This window comes from Triturus cristatus, chromosome 11 (assembly GCF_964204655.1).
Source record: "Triturus cristatus chromosome 11, aTriCri1.1, whole genome shotgun sequence".
Lineage (NCBI taxonomy): Eukaryota > Metazoa > Chordata > Amphibia > Caudata > Salamandridae > Triturus > Triturus cristatus.
In genome coordinates, this window is record NC_140594.1 from 168,217,768 (window position 1) to 168,236,230 (window position 18,463).

Consider the following 18,463-nt stretch of genomic DNA (forward strand, 5'->3'; position numbering starts at 1 on the left):
TTCCGACGCCCCCTGCGCCGATTAGCACCCATGTAGACGCTCCATAAGGCTTCCGAGAGGCGCCCAGACGCGGATCCTCAGCAAAGCAGGACCGCCATCGTGGATTGCTTAGCCACGCCCCCCCCACATGACCTCTTATTTTATATATATGTCGATGACACACACATTCGAATCTGGTTTGATCAGAACGTAGAATATTGTGGCTGTGAAAGACTGAATGAGCGGGATGGACTTAGGTAAATTTCACTTAGATAAAATGTATTCTATTTTGCTATATTTATAAATACATCTATTTTAAATATGTTTGTATAGCATTTACTATCATATTATAGTAATTTCAAAGCATTATTTGGGTAAGGGAAGAGAAGGCGGGTGACATGAATAAACCGATTGATAACAAAGCAGCCAGTAAGCGGAAGCAGTCCGAGGCTATCCAGTCTTAATACAGTGTGCAACTAGTAGGGTCTAATGACACAATGTATGCTTCCAACATCACTATTAAGGGCATCAGCGCCACCTTGCCCTACATCAGGATGGCCACATACAGATAGTCACAGATTTTTATTCTGCATTTTGGGGTTTTTAGAGTCCCACCATGGAAAGTGCTGGTGGGTGAATAGAGTGTACTGGCTGATGCATGGATGACATGGCCCCGGCATGCAGCTATGCTGGGATTAGCACTAACACGCACCCCATCAAAGTGTACTCAAGACTTGAATTACATCTTAGGATAAGTCAGGGCACTTGATCTTCTGATACCGCAGGCGAGTGTCCAGGGTGCTTGTGCCATTATCCACCCATGCTGTTAAAGACAGATACTGAATGCACGCTCATCGCTGTCAATTAGATGTAGCCTGGGGCGGCAGCTAGAGTGGCCACCTGTTTCAAATAAATGTACTGGCCATTTTTTTTATGTTTTGAGATGCTGGAAAGGCTTGGAGCGAGTATGTGAACGAGGATTTGTGTAATTCCTTTGTATTCCTTTTTGACATGGCAGTTCTGCATCAAATTTAATATTCAAACAGGAATTGCTCATACAGCTTAGAAATGCTTTTGATTTATTCTTGCACTTACTATTTTAAGATTATATGTAAAGTGGAAAAATACTGACTTATGTGGATTTACCAAGCATTTGTAATGGCTTTGGCCATATCTGTAAAATACTGGCCAGGAGGCAATCCCATTAACAGATGCTACCCCAAACCTGCCCTTTGGACACCTGGAACTGTGCTTGCTGCCCCTGTTCTCAGGTGTTATGAGTGCAACGCCAGGAACAGACAATGCAGGCACCTTCACTTCCCACGTGCCATTTTAGAAGCCAATGGGAAGCTTTTGAGGGCTCAAGGACAAAGATGGGCGACGAGTGAACCCTGTGACATCATCAATGATCACAGGGTGTGGAATGGTATTTCTGTTACTTTTTAGTGGATTGACATTCAGTGCAAATGCTGAGACATCATGTTTGCAATGCCCTCGCATCGCAAGGACTAGGCAAACACAAAACATGATTTAACTGCTCCCCATACACTGTCATGTTCAAATGTATGTGTTATCGTGATTTACAACCATCTATTCTCACCACAACCATCACATCCCACAGTACGGGATAGGAGAAGGAGTTGGCCCAGTGACGTAGCTAGACCTACTGCCACCTGGGGCGGACCCTACGTTTGTCGCCCGGTGCAATTAATAGCAGAGGGAGATTGCCGTCCGATCGACGACTTGCTCTCGGGGTGGGAGGATGGTGGTAGTCGACAGACACGACTTGCTCACCTCTGCTGTTCCCAAAAACAGTGCTGCCCTCCCCCCCCATCCCCCCCATCCAGCTACGCCATTGGGTTAGTCTCTCTTTTAAAGGATGGCTTCTATATCTTTTAGAAATATTTTCAGTCTGCAACAGATATTTTCTTTAGGTATGTAATTTAGCAATCTAAACGAGTAGAAATTATTTGCTGAAAGTTAAAAATTCCCTTTTTTTACTTTAAAAAGCAGATCTAAGAAGTTGTTGAATGTCTGGTGTGAGATCTTTATCCAACTCTTCCATTTTAGCTTACGTCATTTTGCATTACGCAGTTTTACTTTTACCATTAACTGACACTCCTGCCCTAGATGGGTAAAGTCTGGATCCGGATAGAGATTAGATGTAGGCAGTAATGTGCTGTGAGGAGATTGGAAAACAAGACAGTTCAATAGATAGTCACTCAGTGGAACATTTGTTGTGAAGACTGATCTCGGTGAGGTTACAACTCATTGAGCTTCCGCTAACACTCGATGAAAGAGTTTGAAATATGTAATTGTTGACAGTAGAGCCCAGGGCCTTCCGAAAGCCATCCACAGCTTTCCATTATGGAAAAAAATATTATAATACACATAGCTTTCATTAACCTTTATTGCATGTCCATTTCTCTTTAGATTTTGGTGAAGACGATGCTCCGAAAGCGATCTTTTGGAAACCCATTTGATGGAAGTAAGAAAGAGGAAAGGTCTTTGTCGGTCCATGGAAATTACTCCATGTAAGTGTGCACACCGCTAATACTGAGTGAAACTAAAAGTCAGCATAAAATGCAAATTAAAGATTTAGTTGATGTTAGAATGAAAATTGATTTTTTGGATTATGCCTCCTGCTTTCTCCCAATGAATCAGATCTTCCAATAATTTACGTTTTTTATTTTGACCAAATATGCTCAGTCATTTCAATGTTTTTTGTGCATTCTCACGTCATTTCCCTCCGTAATTCTAGAAAAAACAAGTCAGGAAATGTGAAATATTGCATCAGTCATAGCAGTCAAAGGTAAACCATCATTGATCTGGAGATGCCTCATGCTTGCATTTCGATTGTATGCAACTCGGTATTTTCGGGTGCGTGTGCCAGAATGTGTGATTCAATGCAAGAGAAGCTTCGGATTAAAGAGGGATGGACAGATGATTCTACTGTGTTCTAAATCTTCAAAACACTTTGCCTGGTGGTGCTTTCTCTGTAAAAGATGACTTGTCTGTGCATCTGGAAATTTCAGATAATGTTAACATTACCAAAGAAAACAAATACATCAGTAGTAAAATAAAAACATGGCATGCAGTCAACTCTAAGAAACGCGGTTGGTTTCAAATGAGTCCCAAGATGGCTGCCAAGTTAGAAAAGAATTTGTGTTTCTCCAATATCCAGATCTAACACAAAGAGTTTGTAGATAATCGCCTAGGGCAGCACTGGAAGATTGCCCTTTAAAGCATCAAATGTGGCCCAATATCTGAGGAAGTGGCTGACAAAAGGCCATACAAATCCTGCAACTAGCCGAGGTTGCCAGTCTCATAATCCAGAAATCAAGACCCTACATCTAGTGTACAGCAGAAATGCAGTAAGTTAAAACAGTAATAGATGGCTGCCATGCTAGGAAAGCTGGTATAGTTTCTTTCTCGTGAAGTCCAAGCAATCGCCTAGTGGTAGGCAAAGTCAGTTGAGGAGAAACTGGAAAAAGATAAATATAGAGATATTGGGGTTAACCTTACAGGCTACAAAGCTACAGTTGTCGTAGGACCCCGAAAGAGATGCCTCCGGCCTCAACTCGTGGATCACAACGACTCTTGATACAGTGGCACCACTTGGATCAGTCACCACCGTGAGAATCGCACCACCCACTCCCTGGTCCTTAGACAAATGAAAAATGAAAAAGAGTAGATGTAAAAATGAGAGCGATGTTGGAGGAAAGCGTAATTCCTCTGCAAAGGTCACCTATAAGGAGACTCTGAAAAAGCAAGTCTATGCGGAGGGCAAGGAGAGTTTACTTGATCCACCACATTGAGAGTTCAGAAAACTAGGCCAAAGAAATATTTAAGATTGTCAGGCCTTTCACCAACCCGGCTGTATCGGAAGGGTCTATTCACTTTTTTCCTGCCCTTAGTACAAGCCTGTCAGACTTCTTTGAGGAAAAAATTCAAAATTCCTTATTTCCAGCAAGGGGCGAAAGAAGTGACTACACAACACTTTAGTATTGCTACCACCTCAAGCTCATTCACTAAGTTTCGTCCTATCACAACAGAGGAATCTTTAGCTGAACTGCAAAGATGCAAGTCAGGTTCTTCCGGAGATCCATGCCCCCCTCAGTTCTTTAGATCCTGGGCCACCTTGTTAAACCCAGTGTTGAACTTGATTTGGAATTCGTCACTGATTGAGGGCATTTTTCCAGCCTCTTTGAAGCAGGCTTTCTCACTTCCGCTATTGAAGAAGCCTAACGCTGATCCAGCGGTGCTAAGTAATTTTCAACCAATCTCACTTCTCCCGGCACCGGCTAGGATGCTGGAGAAGCTAGCCCAGCGACAGCTAGTGGATTTCATCGAGACTAATGGCTTCCTACATGACACTCAATCAGGCTTTCGTACTGGATATAGTACAGAGACAGCATTGATTGAAGTGGCAGAGTCGATGAGGATGACTGTCGATAGTGGTGCATCCGCTATGCTAGTATTGTTAGAACTATCGGCAACATTCGACAGTCTCACGCTCAATCTTGCTGGAAAGACTTTATTAGACCGGCATTTGAGGAACGCCTCTCGTATGGATCCAATCGTATCTTAAGGTTTGCGCACAACAGGTGCTCCTGCGCCCTTTTCATTCTACACAAAAACCTTTAGTGTGCAGAGTGCCTCAGTGCTCTGTGTCGGCTGCTTTTTACTATATACTTGGCATCTTCGTCAAGGCTCATCGTAGCAGGTGGGGTGAAAATGGTCTCCTACGCTGGCGATACCCGGCTGGTGTTCTCTTTTGAAGAACACTCCGCTGATGCCTTTCATAATTTCAAGGAATGTCTGTCAAACATCTCTAACCAGATTAATAATAACTGCTTGAAATGAAATGCCGATAAGACTGGGTGCTGCTGTTTGGTCAACTTCCCCCTCCCGCAGCCTGCCTCTGATGGCCCACTGAGATGGGACCTCCGCCAATTCCAAAAGAGTCAGCCAAAACCCTTGGCATTAAGTGGGATACGGATTTATCCTTTTCTGCCCAAGTACGTCAGATCTCATCAACTTGCTTTGGGAGGCTACGTTACATTAGGAAATTTCTCTATCTGTTCCCGGAGGAGAGCCGCAGGATAATAGTTCATTCATGTGTTAGTTACTTCCCAGATGGACTATGCCAACAGCTTGTATCTGGGACTACCTTCTTACCTGATGCATAGATTGCAGATGATTCAAAACACCGCAGCTAGGCTGATTCGCCGGGTCCCTTTCCGGCAGCACATATCCTCCCCCCATCTGAGACACTTACATTGGCTCCCAGTAGTCAGGAGAATTGAATTCAAGGCATTGATCTTTGCTTTTCGAGCAAGGGATGATAAAGGCCCAGACTACCTTGAGTGTCGGCTCGGGCCATATCAACAGGAACGGATGCTAAGATCTAACCCCCAGCGCCTATTGTGCGTCCCACGTTACGCTAAGACGCGTCAAGGGGTAGATTATTTTCGGTAAGGACCACAAGATTGTGGAACTCTTTACCAGCATTGTTGCAGCAACTTGATTCGGAATCCGAGTTCAGGAAGGCCTTAAAAACGTGGCTTTTCAAGCAGGGATAATACGTGTCAGCTGTGTGGCCGCTGCTGTAGTCTGTGTAGCACCGGGAAACCTCTGCTTGAGGTAGCTGTGTGCTTTAGAAATGTTTTTATTACTATTAATATTCTCAGAGACCAAGGATCATTGTCCTGCCTCCATCACAAGACAAAAATGCAGTAAATGTACACAATGTAATAGCCACCATGCTAAAACAACAATCTTTGCCAGCTTGGAAATTAATGCTCATTACCTGACTACCAATTGATGATGATTAAAAAAGGAGATGAACCAAAGGAGACAGATTCCAGTGACACGCTGCCCCAGACCAGCAGATAACATTACAGTCAAGTAATTTGGGGGGGAGAAGGCCATTAATTGCCTACGGCAGTGGCAGGTACCTCCCTTTGTAAGCAACCAAACAGACTGAGTGAAGTGACCTGGAAATAGCATCTCTTTTTACATAAGTGGAGCCTAACAATATCACGTCATCACATCAGCCTTTAATAAAGCACTTGCCGAACAAAGACAACTTACTTGCACACAAGTTATCGCCTCTGATAACAAAGTGGCTGGGCTGATGCTCTGGAAGACATTTTCTGTTTTCCTGAAATTGTAATTTTGCTGCATTTGGACCACCCTGCAGCCTCTTGTCTGTCTTCAAATAGTCATCATCAATCCGCATCAGACTTTCTCTTTGCGGACAGCATTCAGCTGATTACCAGTTGAGCCCATATTCTCCTGGCTGAGAATTATCCATAGTGATGGAAGCTGTGGCATTGGTAGATCCATTACAGAATTATCCACAGAAATGCAATAAACCATAGGATAATTCCCTGCAGATAGAGATTTACCCACTGTTGTACTTAGTAGGTGTAGAAGACGCTACACACACCAAGGACCTCCGGGTACCAAATTATTGTAGAAGACCTAAAGCAAGATGTCCACTGTAGCCTAGAGCAAATGTCTATACCCACATTTTGAAATGATATAAACAAATAGTCAATCTGTACACTTCCAGAAATTTGACATTTGTCAGACAAAAACATTATTTTGACTAGCTAACTTCAGGGTTGTTGACAAAGCTGTGTCTGGTTCAGGCTTGTCAAACGTATCTCTTGGACTCCAGATTCTTGCCATATTTCCAGGATAACTGACTTCATAAGGGAGTTCAATTTAGATCCATTTGTCTGATGTGAATATGCAGAAAAAAAGCTCAGATCTGCCTCTTGGACCTTTGTTGGACGCCCTTGTAGAGGGTTATATCAGTTGCCTTCCTTTCCTGTTTCAGGACATAGTGTGCAATTGTTTAGACAGTCGGTGGCCCCAGCTCCATTCTGCAGTCCGTGTAGAGTGAGGCGCAGTGCATTGCCAAATACAAGACGTGGTAGCCCCGGCATTGAACTTCGCCAGTACTTCAAGTGCAACGCAACAAATTGTCGCAGAGTGATCCGGAGAATACCTGCCTTTGCCTGCATTGCATCAACCAAAGGTTGTCCCATGGGATAGCCCAGCCATGGCAGCCTCACACACATTCATTCATCAATTGATGTCCTTTCTTTGTCTCACTTTCTTACGCAGTAGATCCATAAGTGTCTGCAGGCGTCTTCCCGCGCCTCGGCGGCATACTTTTTCTCCCAGGCTGCCACGGGAAGTAATATTGTTCGATGGCTCCTAACTGAGGGATGCACTCAATATTTTCTCCATTTGTGTGCAAGAACATTTGATGGCCCAAAAGGGAGGGATTCAGAAGAACATTCCTCCGCCTTGACAGAATGAAACAAACTGGTTTCCAAGGCAACTGTCCAAGGGTTTCATGCTTTCGGAAATGTATGATTCCAAATGCATTGAGTTTCTCATAAAGTGAATCACACATTATTGCACATCAAGATGAATTTTCTCGGAACAACAAGGCCCCCTTTCTCTCTGGGGCTGCATGCCGGGAAGGATAGCATGGGGCTTGTGTTCCTGTCACTAAAAAGAATGTCTGTGGCTGATTTCTTAAATCTCGTGTGGCATGATCACTTATGTTATCAAACTTTGCAATGTCTGCTTGTTACACTTGTTTCTATTTGTAACATGGGCTGTGAGGCCTTCAACAATTACTCATGAAGCAGCTGAATTGGCTTCTTGAGGGACACATTCTGGACTACAGCACTTGGAAGCCTTAGCTATATTCCAGGTCTCCGGTTTATCCTGCATTCTATCCATTTGATTATTATGTTTAAATATCTGCACAGATGTATGTTTATGTGACCCGTAGTAACGTAACATTTTCAGACGTTCTTTTTAAAATGTTTTGTTACCATTTGAGTTAGAAAACAGAATTCCTTTTATGGACTTCTTATCGAGTTATTATAATTAAAGTAATGTGAATTAAAGTCAGCAGAATTAATAATGGCTAAGAAGTTATTAGGTCTGAGTGCCAATAGATGGCAGTGTGGTGTTAAAATATTGTCCAAACAACGGAAAGCATGCTCCTTCTGAAATCCACGATGGACTGTCACAGTGGGTTAATTTCTAAATATGTGCATACATTTTAAGATTACATTGATAAATTATTATAACATATATAAAATACTTAAAATATAAATTGATATTAAAAAAAAGCAATATTAGGCTTACAATTAAAAATAAAATTGTATAAAAGTATTTTTTAAACAAGATTACTTATATTACAATAAACTATGGAATAGGCTATATTTTTGAAGAATATTTGTAATAAATTATTTATAAGTGTTTAATTAAATAACATTGCAGCATTGTAATAGCATCTTTAGCGAATGTTGTTTATATTCCAACCTGGTCAGTGAACTGCTTCCCTCCGAGCGCAGCTCCTCCTGCCCCTTGCAGATCCACTGACCCTTGCTGGTTGGTGTTTGAGGCCCTCCTCCCCCCGCAGGTTACTGCCTGCGCCTCATCCTGGGTGGGCTAGTAGGGAGCATCTTTGCTCTTCTGCTGTGCTGCTTTCTCCTCTCTTTTTCCCTCTGCCTTCTTTGCATTCTTTTTTTAACTTTTTGATTCCCCCCCCCCCCCTCCCTTTTTGCATACTTTTTCAGCCTCTTTTGTGCCGTGCCCCTACTGCTGCTCTACCCTGTGGCCCGCCCCCTTTCAGCTCCGCGTTTCCCGCCTCCCAGCTGTCCACCCCTCACACAATTTAATGGCAACTGCTGTGCGGTCACGCGCAGCGGGCACAATACTGGCACGCCAAAGGCAAACCCATCTGCGCCGTCCGCACCTGGATCGCGCCAAGCGCCACAGACCCTGGTTCTTGGATCTTCTACCGATACGACGCCAGCACCCTCCTCGCCCTCATCAAATGACACACCGCCTGCCACCTTGGGTGCCAAAAGACACCCAAGGATCTTTCTCCTGCTGAAACAACAGATGCACCCTCACCAGCCTCTGCATTCCAGCTCCTCCCGCCGCGTGACTGACCCGCAGCGCACTCGACTGGCTCCGCTGCATCCTCCTCAACAAGCGCTCCCTCCACAAACACGCCACGTGAAATCTGGCACCTCCTCGACTCTGTCTCCCCCGACTTCGCCTTCCTCACGGAAACCTGGACAAACCTCAGCTCAGGCCCACTGCACCCACCGCCCTCGCTATAACTTGAAAAAGGTCACCGAAGAATATCTCAGCGCCACCCTCAGCACAATCACACCGTCGACATCCACAGACTCCAATACCACAGCACATAACCTCCACCGATGGATCTCCAACTGCTCCAATGCGCTGTCGCCCCACAAAAAAGCGCCCGGCAAGCAACACTCCAAGAAAACCAGTTGGTTCACTGCTGCCCTCCACGACTCCAGATGCACCAGTAGATTGCTCTAGAAGAGATGGAGGAACAACAAAAACCCGGTAGCCCACGCAGACCTCAAAGCCTCCGTCACTGCACACCACCTCCTCAAAACTACAAATAAAACGGCCCTCCAAGACAGAACCAATGCACACAACAGCAAAGAACTCTTCGCCATCGTCAAAAAGTTTGCCAAACCCAGCAGCGAGACCACTCTGAAACAAATTCTACACCTACTTCCACCACAAGATCAAGCAGATCTATGACAGCTTCGACACCCAAGACCCACCTATCACTCCTGACACCACCACATGCGTTGCCGACGCCCCCAACAGATCCTGCTCAACTGGACCCCGCTCACCACAGATGACACTCTCAAGACCATGAAGAGCATTTACTCTAGAGCCCCCCCCCGGACCATTGCCCGCACCTCATCTTCTACATAGCCGCCACCTCCATCACCCTCGAATTACGCCGCAACATCAACTGCTCCATCGAGACTGCCACCTTCCCTGACAACTGGAAACACGTCGAGATCAACGCCCCTCCTGAAGAAACCGTCCGCTGACCCGACAGATCTCAAGAATTTCTGACCCATCTCCCCGCTCCCCTTCCCAGTCAAGGTCATCAAGAAGGCCATCAACACCCAACCACGTCCTGGATTCCCCTCAATCCGGATTCAGAAGCAACTACAGCACAGAGACCGTCCTCCTTGCCGCCACCGATGACATCCACTCCCTCCTCGACCAGGGAGAAACAGCAGCCCTCATCCTCCTGGACCCCTTGGCTGCCACCAACACCATCTCACACCACAACCTAAGCACGAGGCTCCACGACATCGGGATCCGCGACAAAGCACTGGACTGAATCCGTTCTTTCCTCACCGGTAGAACACAGCAAGTCAGACTACCACCGTTCTTCTCAGAACCCACGGAGATCGGCTGCGGAGTTCCCCAGGGCTCCTCCCTGAATCCCACCCTCTTTAACGTCTACATGTCCTCGCTTGCAGCCATAGTCAGGAACCACGGACTCAACATCGTCTCCTATGCCAACAACAACCAGCTGATCCTCTCCCTCACCAACTAGCCCACAATCACCAGAAACAACTTTAACAACGGGATGAAGGCCATCGCTACCTGGATGAGAGACAGCTGCCTCAAGCTTAACCCGGTGAAGATGAAGTCCTCATCCTGGGGCCCAACACCTCCGCTTAAGAAGACTCCTGATGGCCTGGCGTGTTAGGAATCCCCCCCACACCCATTGACCACGCACAAACCTCGGCATCATACTGGACTTCTCATGCACGATGAACCACCAGATCAACGCTGTCTTCTCATCATGCTTCCACACTCTTCACCTGCTTTGAAAGACCTTCAGATGGATCCTCACTGAGGCCAGAAAGACAGTCACCCATGCACTCATCAGCAGCAGACTCGACTGCAGCAACGCACTCTACGCAGGCGTCACCCAGACACTCCTCAAGAAACTACAGAACGTTCAGAACGCCACAGCCAGACTGGTCCTCAACATCCCCTGCCACAGCCACATCTCCGAACACCTGCAAGAACTCCACTGGCTCCCATTCAACAAAAGAGCCACGTTCAAGCTCCACGCCCACAAAGCCCTCCATGAAGCCAGACCAGCATACATAAACCACCGCCTCTCAGTCCACATACCCAACAGACACCTCCACTCTGCTAAACTCGCCCTTGCCACCATCCCTTAGATCAGCAAAACCAGGAACGGAGGAAGATCCTCCTCCTACCTCACCGCCAAAACCTGAAACACCCTGCCTCTCCACCTCAGGCTATCCCCATCGCTGTCCCAATTCAGGAAGGATCTCAAAACCAGGCTCTCCGACTGAACCTCAGCGCCCATCAGGACCTGCAGCCCCTCACCCCTCCAGCGCTTTGAGGCCCTTACAGGTGCGTATTCACGTTTAACAAACACTGATTGAGTGAACTGTTTGTGTTGTTTAAAACACAGACACATTTTTTTTAATCATAATTTTGCACCACCCTTGCGCCACGCAATGGGGGCAAGAACAACGCAACACTAAAGTCATGTTTATCAAGCCACGCAAGGCCACCTTGCTTAGCCCTGCATGGCTTGTTAAATCTTGAGTAACGCAAGGCAGCCCAAATCGCTGCCTTGCGTTACTTTGCTCCAGGGAGGGGTTCCTTCGGTGGAGCATGGGGATTCCCATGCATCTTTACATGGATTTTGGCACCTTCCGGGATTTACGATTATAGTGGTAGACCTGGGAATGCTTGAAAATTCTTTGCCCTTCCCAGGGGTGCATAAAGAGGAGAAATATCTTTTGTTCTCCTTGTTTTTTCCTTTCTATGTGTGCTGCATTCTGAAGCACATATAGAAAGAGGAATATGCCTTTGAGGATTGTTTTTGTGCAGAAAGGTATTCCTTTCTGCACAAAAACATCCTGCCTACAACTCAGATACGGACAGGCCAACTGCTACCCGTCTCTAGAATAGTCGACAGATTTTTTCTACCTTTTGAATTTATAAAGACCGCCCTCATCTAGGACTGCACTGAACATCGTAAGAACCCTTGACATATGATCTAATTACACCCTGAAGAAGCCCCAGGTTGAAAAGCCATTTTTGGGGGCAAAACACATGTTGGCGGCTGTAGTATAGATTTCTTGCTCTTTGTTTCATATCACGTCGTTGAAAAACTCTGAAGGGAAAAGGGTTCTTTACGAAATATACTGGATTCAATAAAAAGGACTAAAAAAGATTATAAATATATTTACTTGCTCTGGCACTTTTCTGCGACTCAGGTACCCTTGAATCATGATGCAAGTGTGCCTGCGTTGGCGCAAAGCAGCACATAGTGCACCAGCGCAAGGAAAGGGCAGGAATGTGCCATAAAATGTTAAATACGGTGCATTCTTGTCCTTTCACCCAGAACAGCAAGGTGGCTTGCTGTGTTGCGCCGCACAATGAATGATCAATGCCTTTGAATGCATTGTTTTTGTTTTCATTGTGATAACTGATATCCCTTCAAAACATACCTAACTGCCATTGAGGCCTACCAGAACAGGACAATTGAGTCATCCATGGCCATAAAAGGTCATAAAGAGACACCCTACGGGCCTAATGGATTTGGTTCCTGCAGTAACATATCAGACTGCCTCTCGGAACTAAATCCAGTCCTGACCAGTGTGGTAATCAAACCTTTTTAGCAGCTGGCCGCCTGTGATTAAGCTTCTTTCAAGAAAGACTTCCATCTTGGTGGCTGTATCATGAGCCAGATGCAAAGGTTATCTGTGAGCACTCTGTGCCGCAAAAGATCTCATCGCGTTCCAGTAGAACATGCTTGTTGGCCAGACACTCCATTCCTTCATTCCAAAAGTGCTATTGGGGAGATTTATTTTACTGGACTGAAGACACATTGCACAATCTGGACATAAGGTATGCCTGGTATTTCGGTCTGGGATGAACCAGGGATCTACATTATCTTCTCAGATGGGCTGGTGTGAAGGAGGAGGGGTCAGAACATTACTTGAATCAACAATGTACAGGGTATGGTTAGATCAAAGTCATGATAATACGGGGGACATCCTGGGGGATGTAATTCCTCCCCAGAAGACACTGATACTATGTGCCTCAGTAATTTTGCAAAGCAAAGTTACCCATGTATTACAAGATGTCCCTTACAAAAAGGTTGCTTACTGAAAAAATTGGTGTTCTTGTGCAGAGCTTCTCAGATAATTCCCCAATTGTGGTTCATTTTTGGGATCAAAATCCTCCAGGTTTGACCTGCTGAATGTGTCTACAGAAACACCCGGGGTATAATGCATCACTCAGGATTCCGCTTTCGCCCATTATCAGGACAGAGTAGCCCAATCTGGAATTCTGTGGCACTCAGAAGGATTACCTATGGATGTGTTCGATGGTGGTGGGACAATAGGGAGCAGGGTGGAAGCAGGGAAGGATAAAGAAGAATGTTCCCAATACCTTAATAGACTCAAGCAATGCATGAAATTCTCAAGAGTATATTTTTTCAGCTAATACATTGGCTAAATCTATGAAAAAACTGTGTTTCCCTTTTCCATTTTAAGCAGGAAACAAGGGAGCGAGGAGAGCCTGAAGACCAACGAGCTCCCTGATGTCGGAGAATATGAGGTTCTTTCCTGAAGCCGACAGATCAGCAGCCGGCACACTTCCTACCGATATCTGGCTTCCTCAGTCTGCAGGAATGGCCAGTTTGAGCAACTTATGTGTCGCATGGCATGGCCCTACTAATCATTGTAAAACGCGAAGTGAAGATCTTCTGTCGCTGCATGCTGTACCGAGAACCCACAATGTCAGGTGCCACAGTGTCAGCACTAAAAGATGTGTTCCCATCCTTGCTACACTTTGAAATTACATTTGTCGCTGGCAAGTTCTCAAAAACATGGACATTTGCACCCCTGGGGCGCTGATGAGGCCAGAGGCTGGCAGCACAAACCTGAATGGAGGGGCCCTGAAAACTGCCTAAGACAAATATTTTACCAGCACATAACATTATAGGTGTGTGAAATCACATATATGACACTCCTATCCAAGAGAATTGCCGGCAGTACTGGCCCATAGACTGTGGTTTCCGGACTATGCTTTGGGAAAGCACATGTTCTTCACGGGTACAGAGAGTCAACACTTGTCAACAAGGATGGTAGTTCTTAGAAGTCGATAACGTGCAATCCAGTATGGTGGTTCTTAATAGGTGCGGGCAAGGATAGTGGTTGTTAATGCTGGTAAACAAGGTCAGTAATTCTTATCAATTGTGGATGAGTAAAGGTGGTCCATGTTAACGCTGGGGACCAAGGTTGGCAGTTAACTCTTGCTAGCCATCCCAATGGTTGTTAACACTTGTGGGCAAAGCTAGTGTTAGTTAACAACTGATAGTTAGCTACACTTATAATAAAGACTGCAATTCATACCACATGCGAGTAATTTGTAAACTTTCCGAGCAAGGTGGGTAATTTGCACTTGAGAGTAAAGTCAGCAGTCGATTGCACATTTGAGCCAGGCCGAAGATGTTTGAGGCCACAGCCACCCTATTCCAAAGGATTGTATATGGGCCAAGAGTGCTTGCCCTATTCACAAATGGGTATTTAAAGCGTGGCCATGAAGGAAAAGGTTTTATAACGGGCTTGGAGTTCAGACAATATCGAATGTGTGTACATAGTTTGAATTAAGTTTAAGGCAACGTTCATTGTTTTAATGGAATTACATTAATTATTCAGTATGAAGAATATAGTCATTTGTAAAGCATAGTAGGATCGATGTAACCTCAAATCTAATGCTTCCATGTGCATTACATGGCCGAAATATAATTGTAAAAATAATGTTCTGTTTCTGCAGCTCATATTGTCCACATAGAATAGCAACCCTTTTGAATATATATCATATCAACTGACCATGTTTTATTTTTTCAAAGCTTGGGCCCGTAGTTTGCTTTCCTATATATCCAGTGACAAATTGTTTATTAGTGTGAATAAATAGTTGAAGTTTAGTAAAGTTTTATATGGGAAAGAAATATCTTTTAACACGGTCTTAGTATATGACAAAGGCATTTAACTTCTACTTTTTTGTAATCAGATATTTGTATGCTGTAGCCAGTTTGGATAAATCATTTTAGACTAATCTTCCAAATAGAAAGTCAGTGATTTAACTTAAAACTAGTTGTAGATATATTTTTGGAACGTATTTTGACCGTTGAATGTCTGTTAGATGTCATATAGATCGTTACAGGTTTATCCTACAAAGCATGCAAGAGTGGAAAAAAGTACTTGCCAAAATGTGATTAAGTAAAAAACCAATTGCCTTGTTGTGTGTCTTACTTTTAATTCAATGCAATTTTTTTGTTGTAAATCAGTATGACATTTTTCTATGACTGTAGTTATCAAGTGTTAGCATAAATGTTTTCAGTTTCATTGGTAAGTGCTTAGTGAAATGACCTGCATGATTAGTGATAGAACATATAAAACGTTCATGACAGCTTCAGTGGGGAAACTCCCGAAAATAGACCTTAGAGTTGTCTCAGAGAACAGAGCAGTTGCATGAACTCTTGTCATTGATGTTATTTCTTGTGCAATTTCAATGAACTGAATTCTTCATGAGGATGAGATAGGCCAGTATTTTGTGTGTAAGACACTACACAGCTGCATACTTCTTTAAATATAAGCTCTCTTGGCTCGCAAACCCGGCTGAGTAATTTCTCAGAATTTGTACAGCTTCTATACTAAGACTTTACTGTTGCTTTCTTTTGATGCTCACTTGACTCACTGATTCAGCTGCCTTTTCTCAGGACTTGAAAAACTGGCATGCTTATAGTGGCATCCTCAGTTGACTCAGTGACTGAGTTGCATAATGTTTTTATAACTTGTACAACTTTCATGATAGGAAAGTAAGATATGGGGTTCACTTGACAAAAATTCAGCTGCAAAAGTTAGAACATTACACTTATTGGATTGTGGAGCTCATGTAACCACAGCTACCTAATTTCAAAGAACTTGTGCAACTTTTTTTCTGATATTTCATGGTTGGTTCCATGAGAGTGGACAGCACTTGAAATTCACTTGTCTAATTTATCCGAACTGGTTTGACATCCGTAATAAGATTACATGCTTCTTTCAGTGGATAACTGTTAGTTCGTTATTGCCGTTGCACATTTTTATAATAACAGGTATAACTCCTATAAACAGTTTACATTAGTATTTAATTTGGGAGATCAACAAGCTTATCATTGTAGCAGCATGCTTTTTATAACAACTCGTATAGCTTCCACAGCCATTTCTCACTGTTGATTTGGATTATCACTTGCCTCAGTAAATGCTATATAATTTTTTTTAATAACTTGTAAAAAAACTTCCAAGAACAGACTTCTCATTTCTTCATTAGGAGGATCCGTTGGCTCAGGAACAAGGTTGTGCAACTCCTATAATAAATTGTACAACTTTCATGAACTGTTCACAGCGTCCTTTAAGGACACAAAAACATTGGCAGTTCACATTTGGCATGTTACTTGACTAAGATTACTTACAAATTCCATGAACAGTCATTACAGTTCCTTTCAATTTTATACTGAGAAATTGGTTAATCAGGATTCTTAACCTTTTAATACTTTTGGCATTATTGAAGATACCTCACTTACCATAAAAACCAACTAAATGTAAAAAAAAAAAAAAAGGATTTACAAATGTACTGGCAAACGAAATAAGCAAGAACTTTATTTTTGATTTAATGTTAGCAAAATGGAAATTATTATAGAACTGCATCTATTTATTTACCGTGTGGAAACGTTTTGAAGATTTTATGTGCAATATAAACTTCTTACTGGTGACTTTCAACTCTTAAAAGGCATAGCACCATTGTTTATTACATTTAAGAGATGAGTGCTAGTTGGAGTGAAGGATAACAATGGCTTATTTATGGTAGTAAATTTCAATGCAGGCATTTACATGGGCTTCTGATTGCAGAAGTACCAAACTACCCTGGTTTGAACATCAAAGTAACAAAAGGCCCATGGAAGACTGTGCACTGGGTAGTGAAGTCTGTAGTTTTTCTCCTGTACGCAACATAGACGTAGAGTGATCATGCTTTAGATTTCTTACATTGTGAAAATAAATTTAATGGGAACCAGGGAAAACATGGTGTAATCTTTTGTTACTACTACAGGAGACATACATTGTGTTAATCTGATGTGTAAAACAGTGTCTTTCTCAGTGTTGATGTCACGTTTGGGTGCCTTCTTGTAATATTTTAATTTTATATTAATATTGCATTGGGCAGAAAATTCTCAACATCTTTCAAATGGATTCAACATTTTGTTGAATATAGGTCCAAGAGAACATTCTTTGGGTTTATCAGAAGACGCCATATGTGCGGACAGCTTTAAATAACCTCAAGGCCTGTGCAGCCATTTTCTTTTTTTGTCAACAAAGATAACCAAGTGTTGTGTATTGAAAGCTGTTTTTTAGTGAATTTGCTTATTTTTTTAAATGCATTTTAATCAAAGCCAATGCTTGTGTTTAGCCCTAATCTTTTTACTATGCATTTTCGTTACTAGCTGTATATTTTTAATACACTGTGTGTTTAACACTTTAATATTATTAACAAATAATGTAGGTGCTTTTCCAATGATGTACTAAGCTTATCTGTAAACTTGAAATAAAGATGTTGTAAAACTACAAAATCCTCGTGTTTCTTTACTTGATGAATTATTTGACTTCTGGTAGTTGCATTCTTTGTATATGATCCGATTTACAGTATGTCACATTTACATGTTGAATATATGCATTGGAATGCAAGGTTAATGTAAGTTTAAAATGCACTAATGGAGTAATTTTATTAGTACAAAATCACACAAGAAAAATATAGAAAAAGGATTCTCACCACCTGGTTGTTTCTCAAGAGGACAGAGTTCCATTTCGAGTGCTTTTGAAATCTGCGTTCAACTCCAGATTTTTTATGTGGAGCACCATGAATGTAGTGGCTCAGGAGCACTATAGACGTCTGCACCACTACATTCATGCTGCTATTTAACTTCGGTGTCTTTTCATTGAGAAGTGGAGAAGTGTGGCTCACTGGTTAGAGTAGGCAGACCTGGAAGCAGAGGTCAGCCCGGGACCAGGGTTCAATTCCTGGCTCGGCTGGGTCTTGAGTCCATAAATTGTCCATGGACTTGATAATTCTCGCTCCAGTGCATACTCAATTCATGGGTTCACACTCTGCGACTCTGGGCAATAGCTTGCTTAATCTCCACAATGGCCCCTCGCGGCGGGATGCCTGGCTTTCACCTTGTGGATGCCCTGCTGGGTTATCTCACAGGGGAATACCAGGACGGGTTCCCTAAGCAAGCGCTTAGAGACCGGTTGGTGATTTGCGCTATATAAATATCTGCACATTTACATTTACATTTACATTGAGTCGGTTCTTGTATCAGTCTTAGCCATAGTCTTGTCTAACTTTTCTAAATTCCTCATTACCCTTTCCTTAGAACCGGATGAGGTTGTGTGTCGTCTAACTCAATTAGGGTCCCACAATCCCATTACCTCTACCAAGGGGATTTATATAACACGCTAATGTCACATGCGGGATCTCCAGACATAGCTGA

At 43.3% G+C, this 18,463-nt stretch overlaps 1 protein-coding gene across 2 annotated transcripts in view; it reads left to right on the forward strand.

The window, feature by feature from the left end:
- CAMKK2 (calcium/calmodulin dependent protein kinase kinase 2) overlaps positions 1-17,542 on the forward strand; it is a 378,393-nt gene extending 360,851 nt beyond the window's left edge. Inside the window, exons 15-16 of one of the 2 annotated variants that reach the window (XM_085636376.1) lie at positions 2,413-2,513; positions 13,428-17,542. In XM_085636376.1, coding sequence (XP_085492502.1) covers positions 2,413-2,513; positions 13,428-13,500 — 174 coding nt within the window. In that variant the 3' untranslated portion in view covers positions 13,501-17,542. Of the gene's footprint in view, positions 1-2,412; positions 2,514-13,424 lie in introns of both variants that reach the window. The other variant, XM_085636375.1, reaches the window with a different exon arrangement.
- The last annotated feature ends 921 nt before the right edge of the window (positions 17,543-18,463 follow it).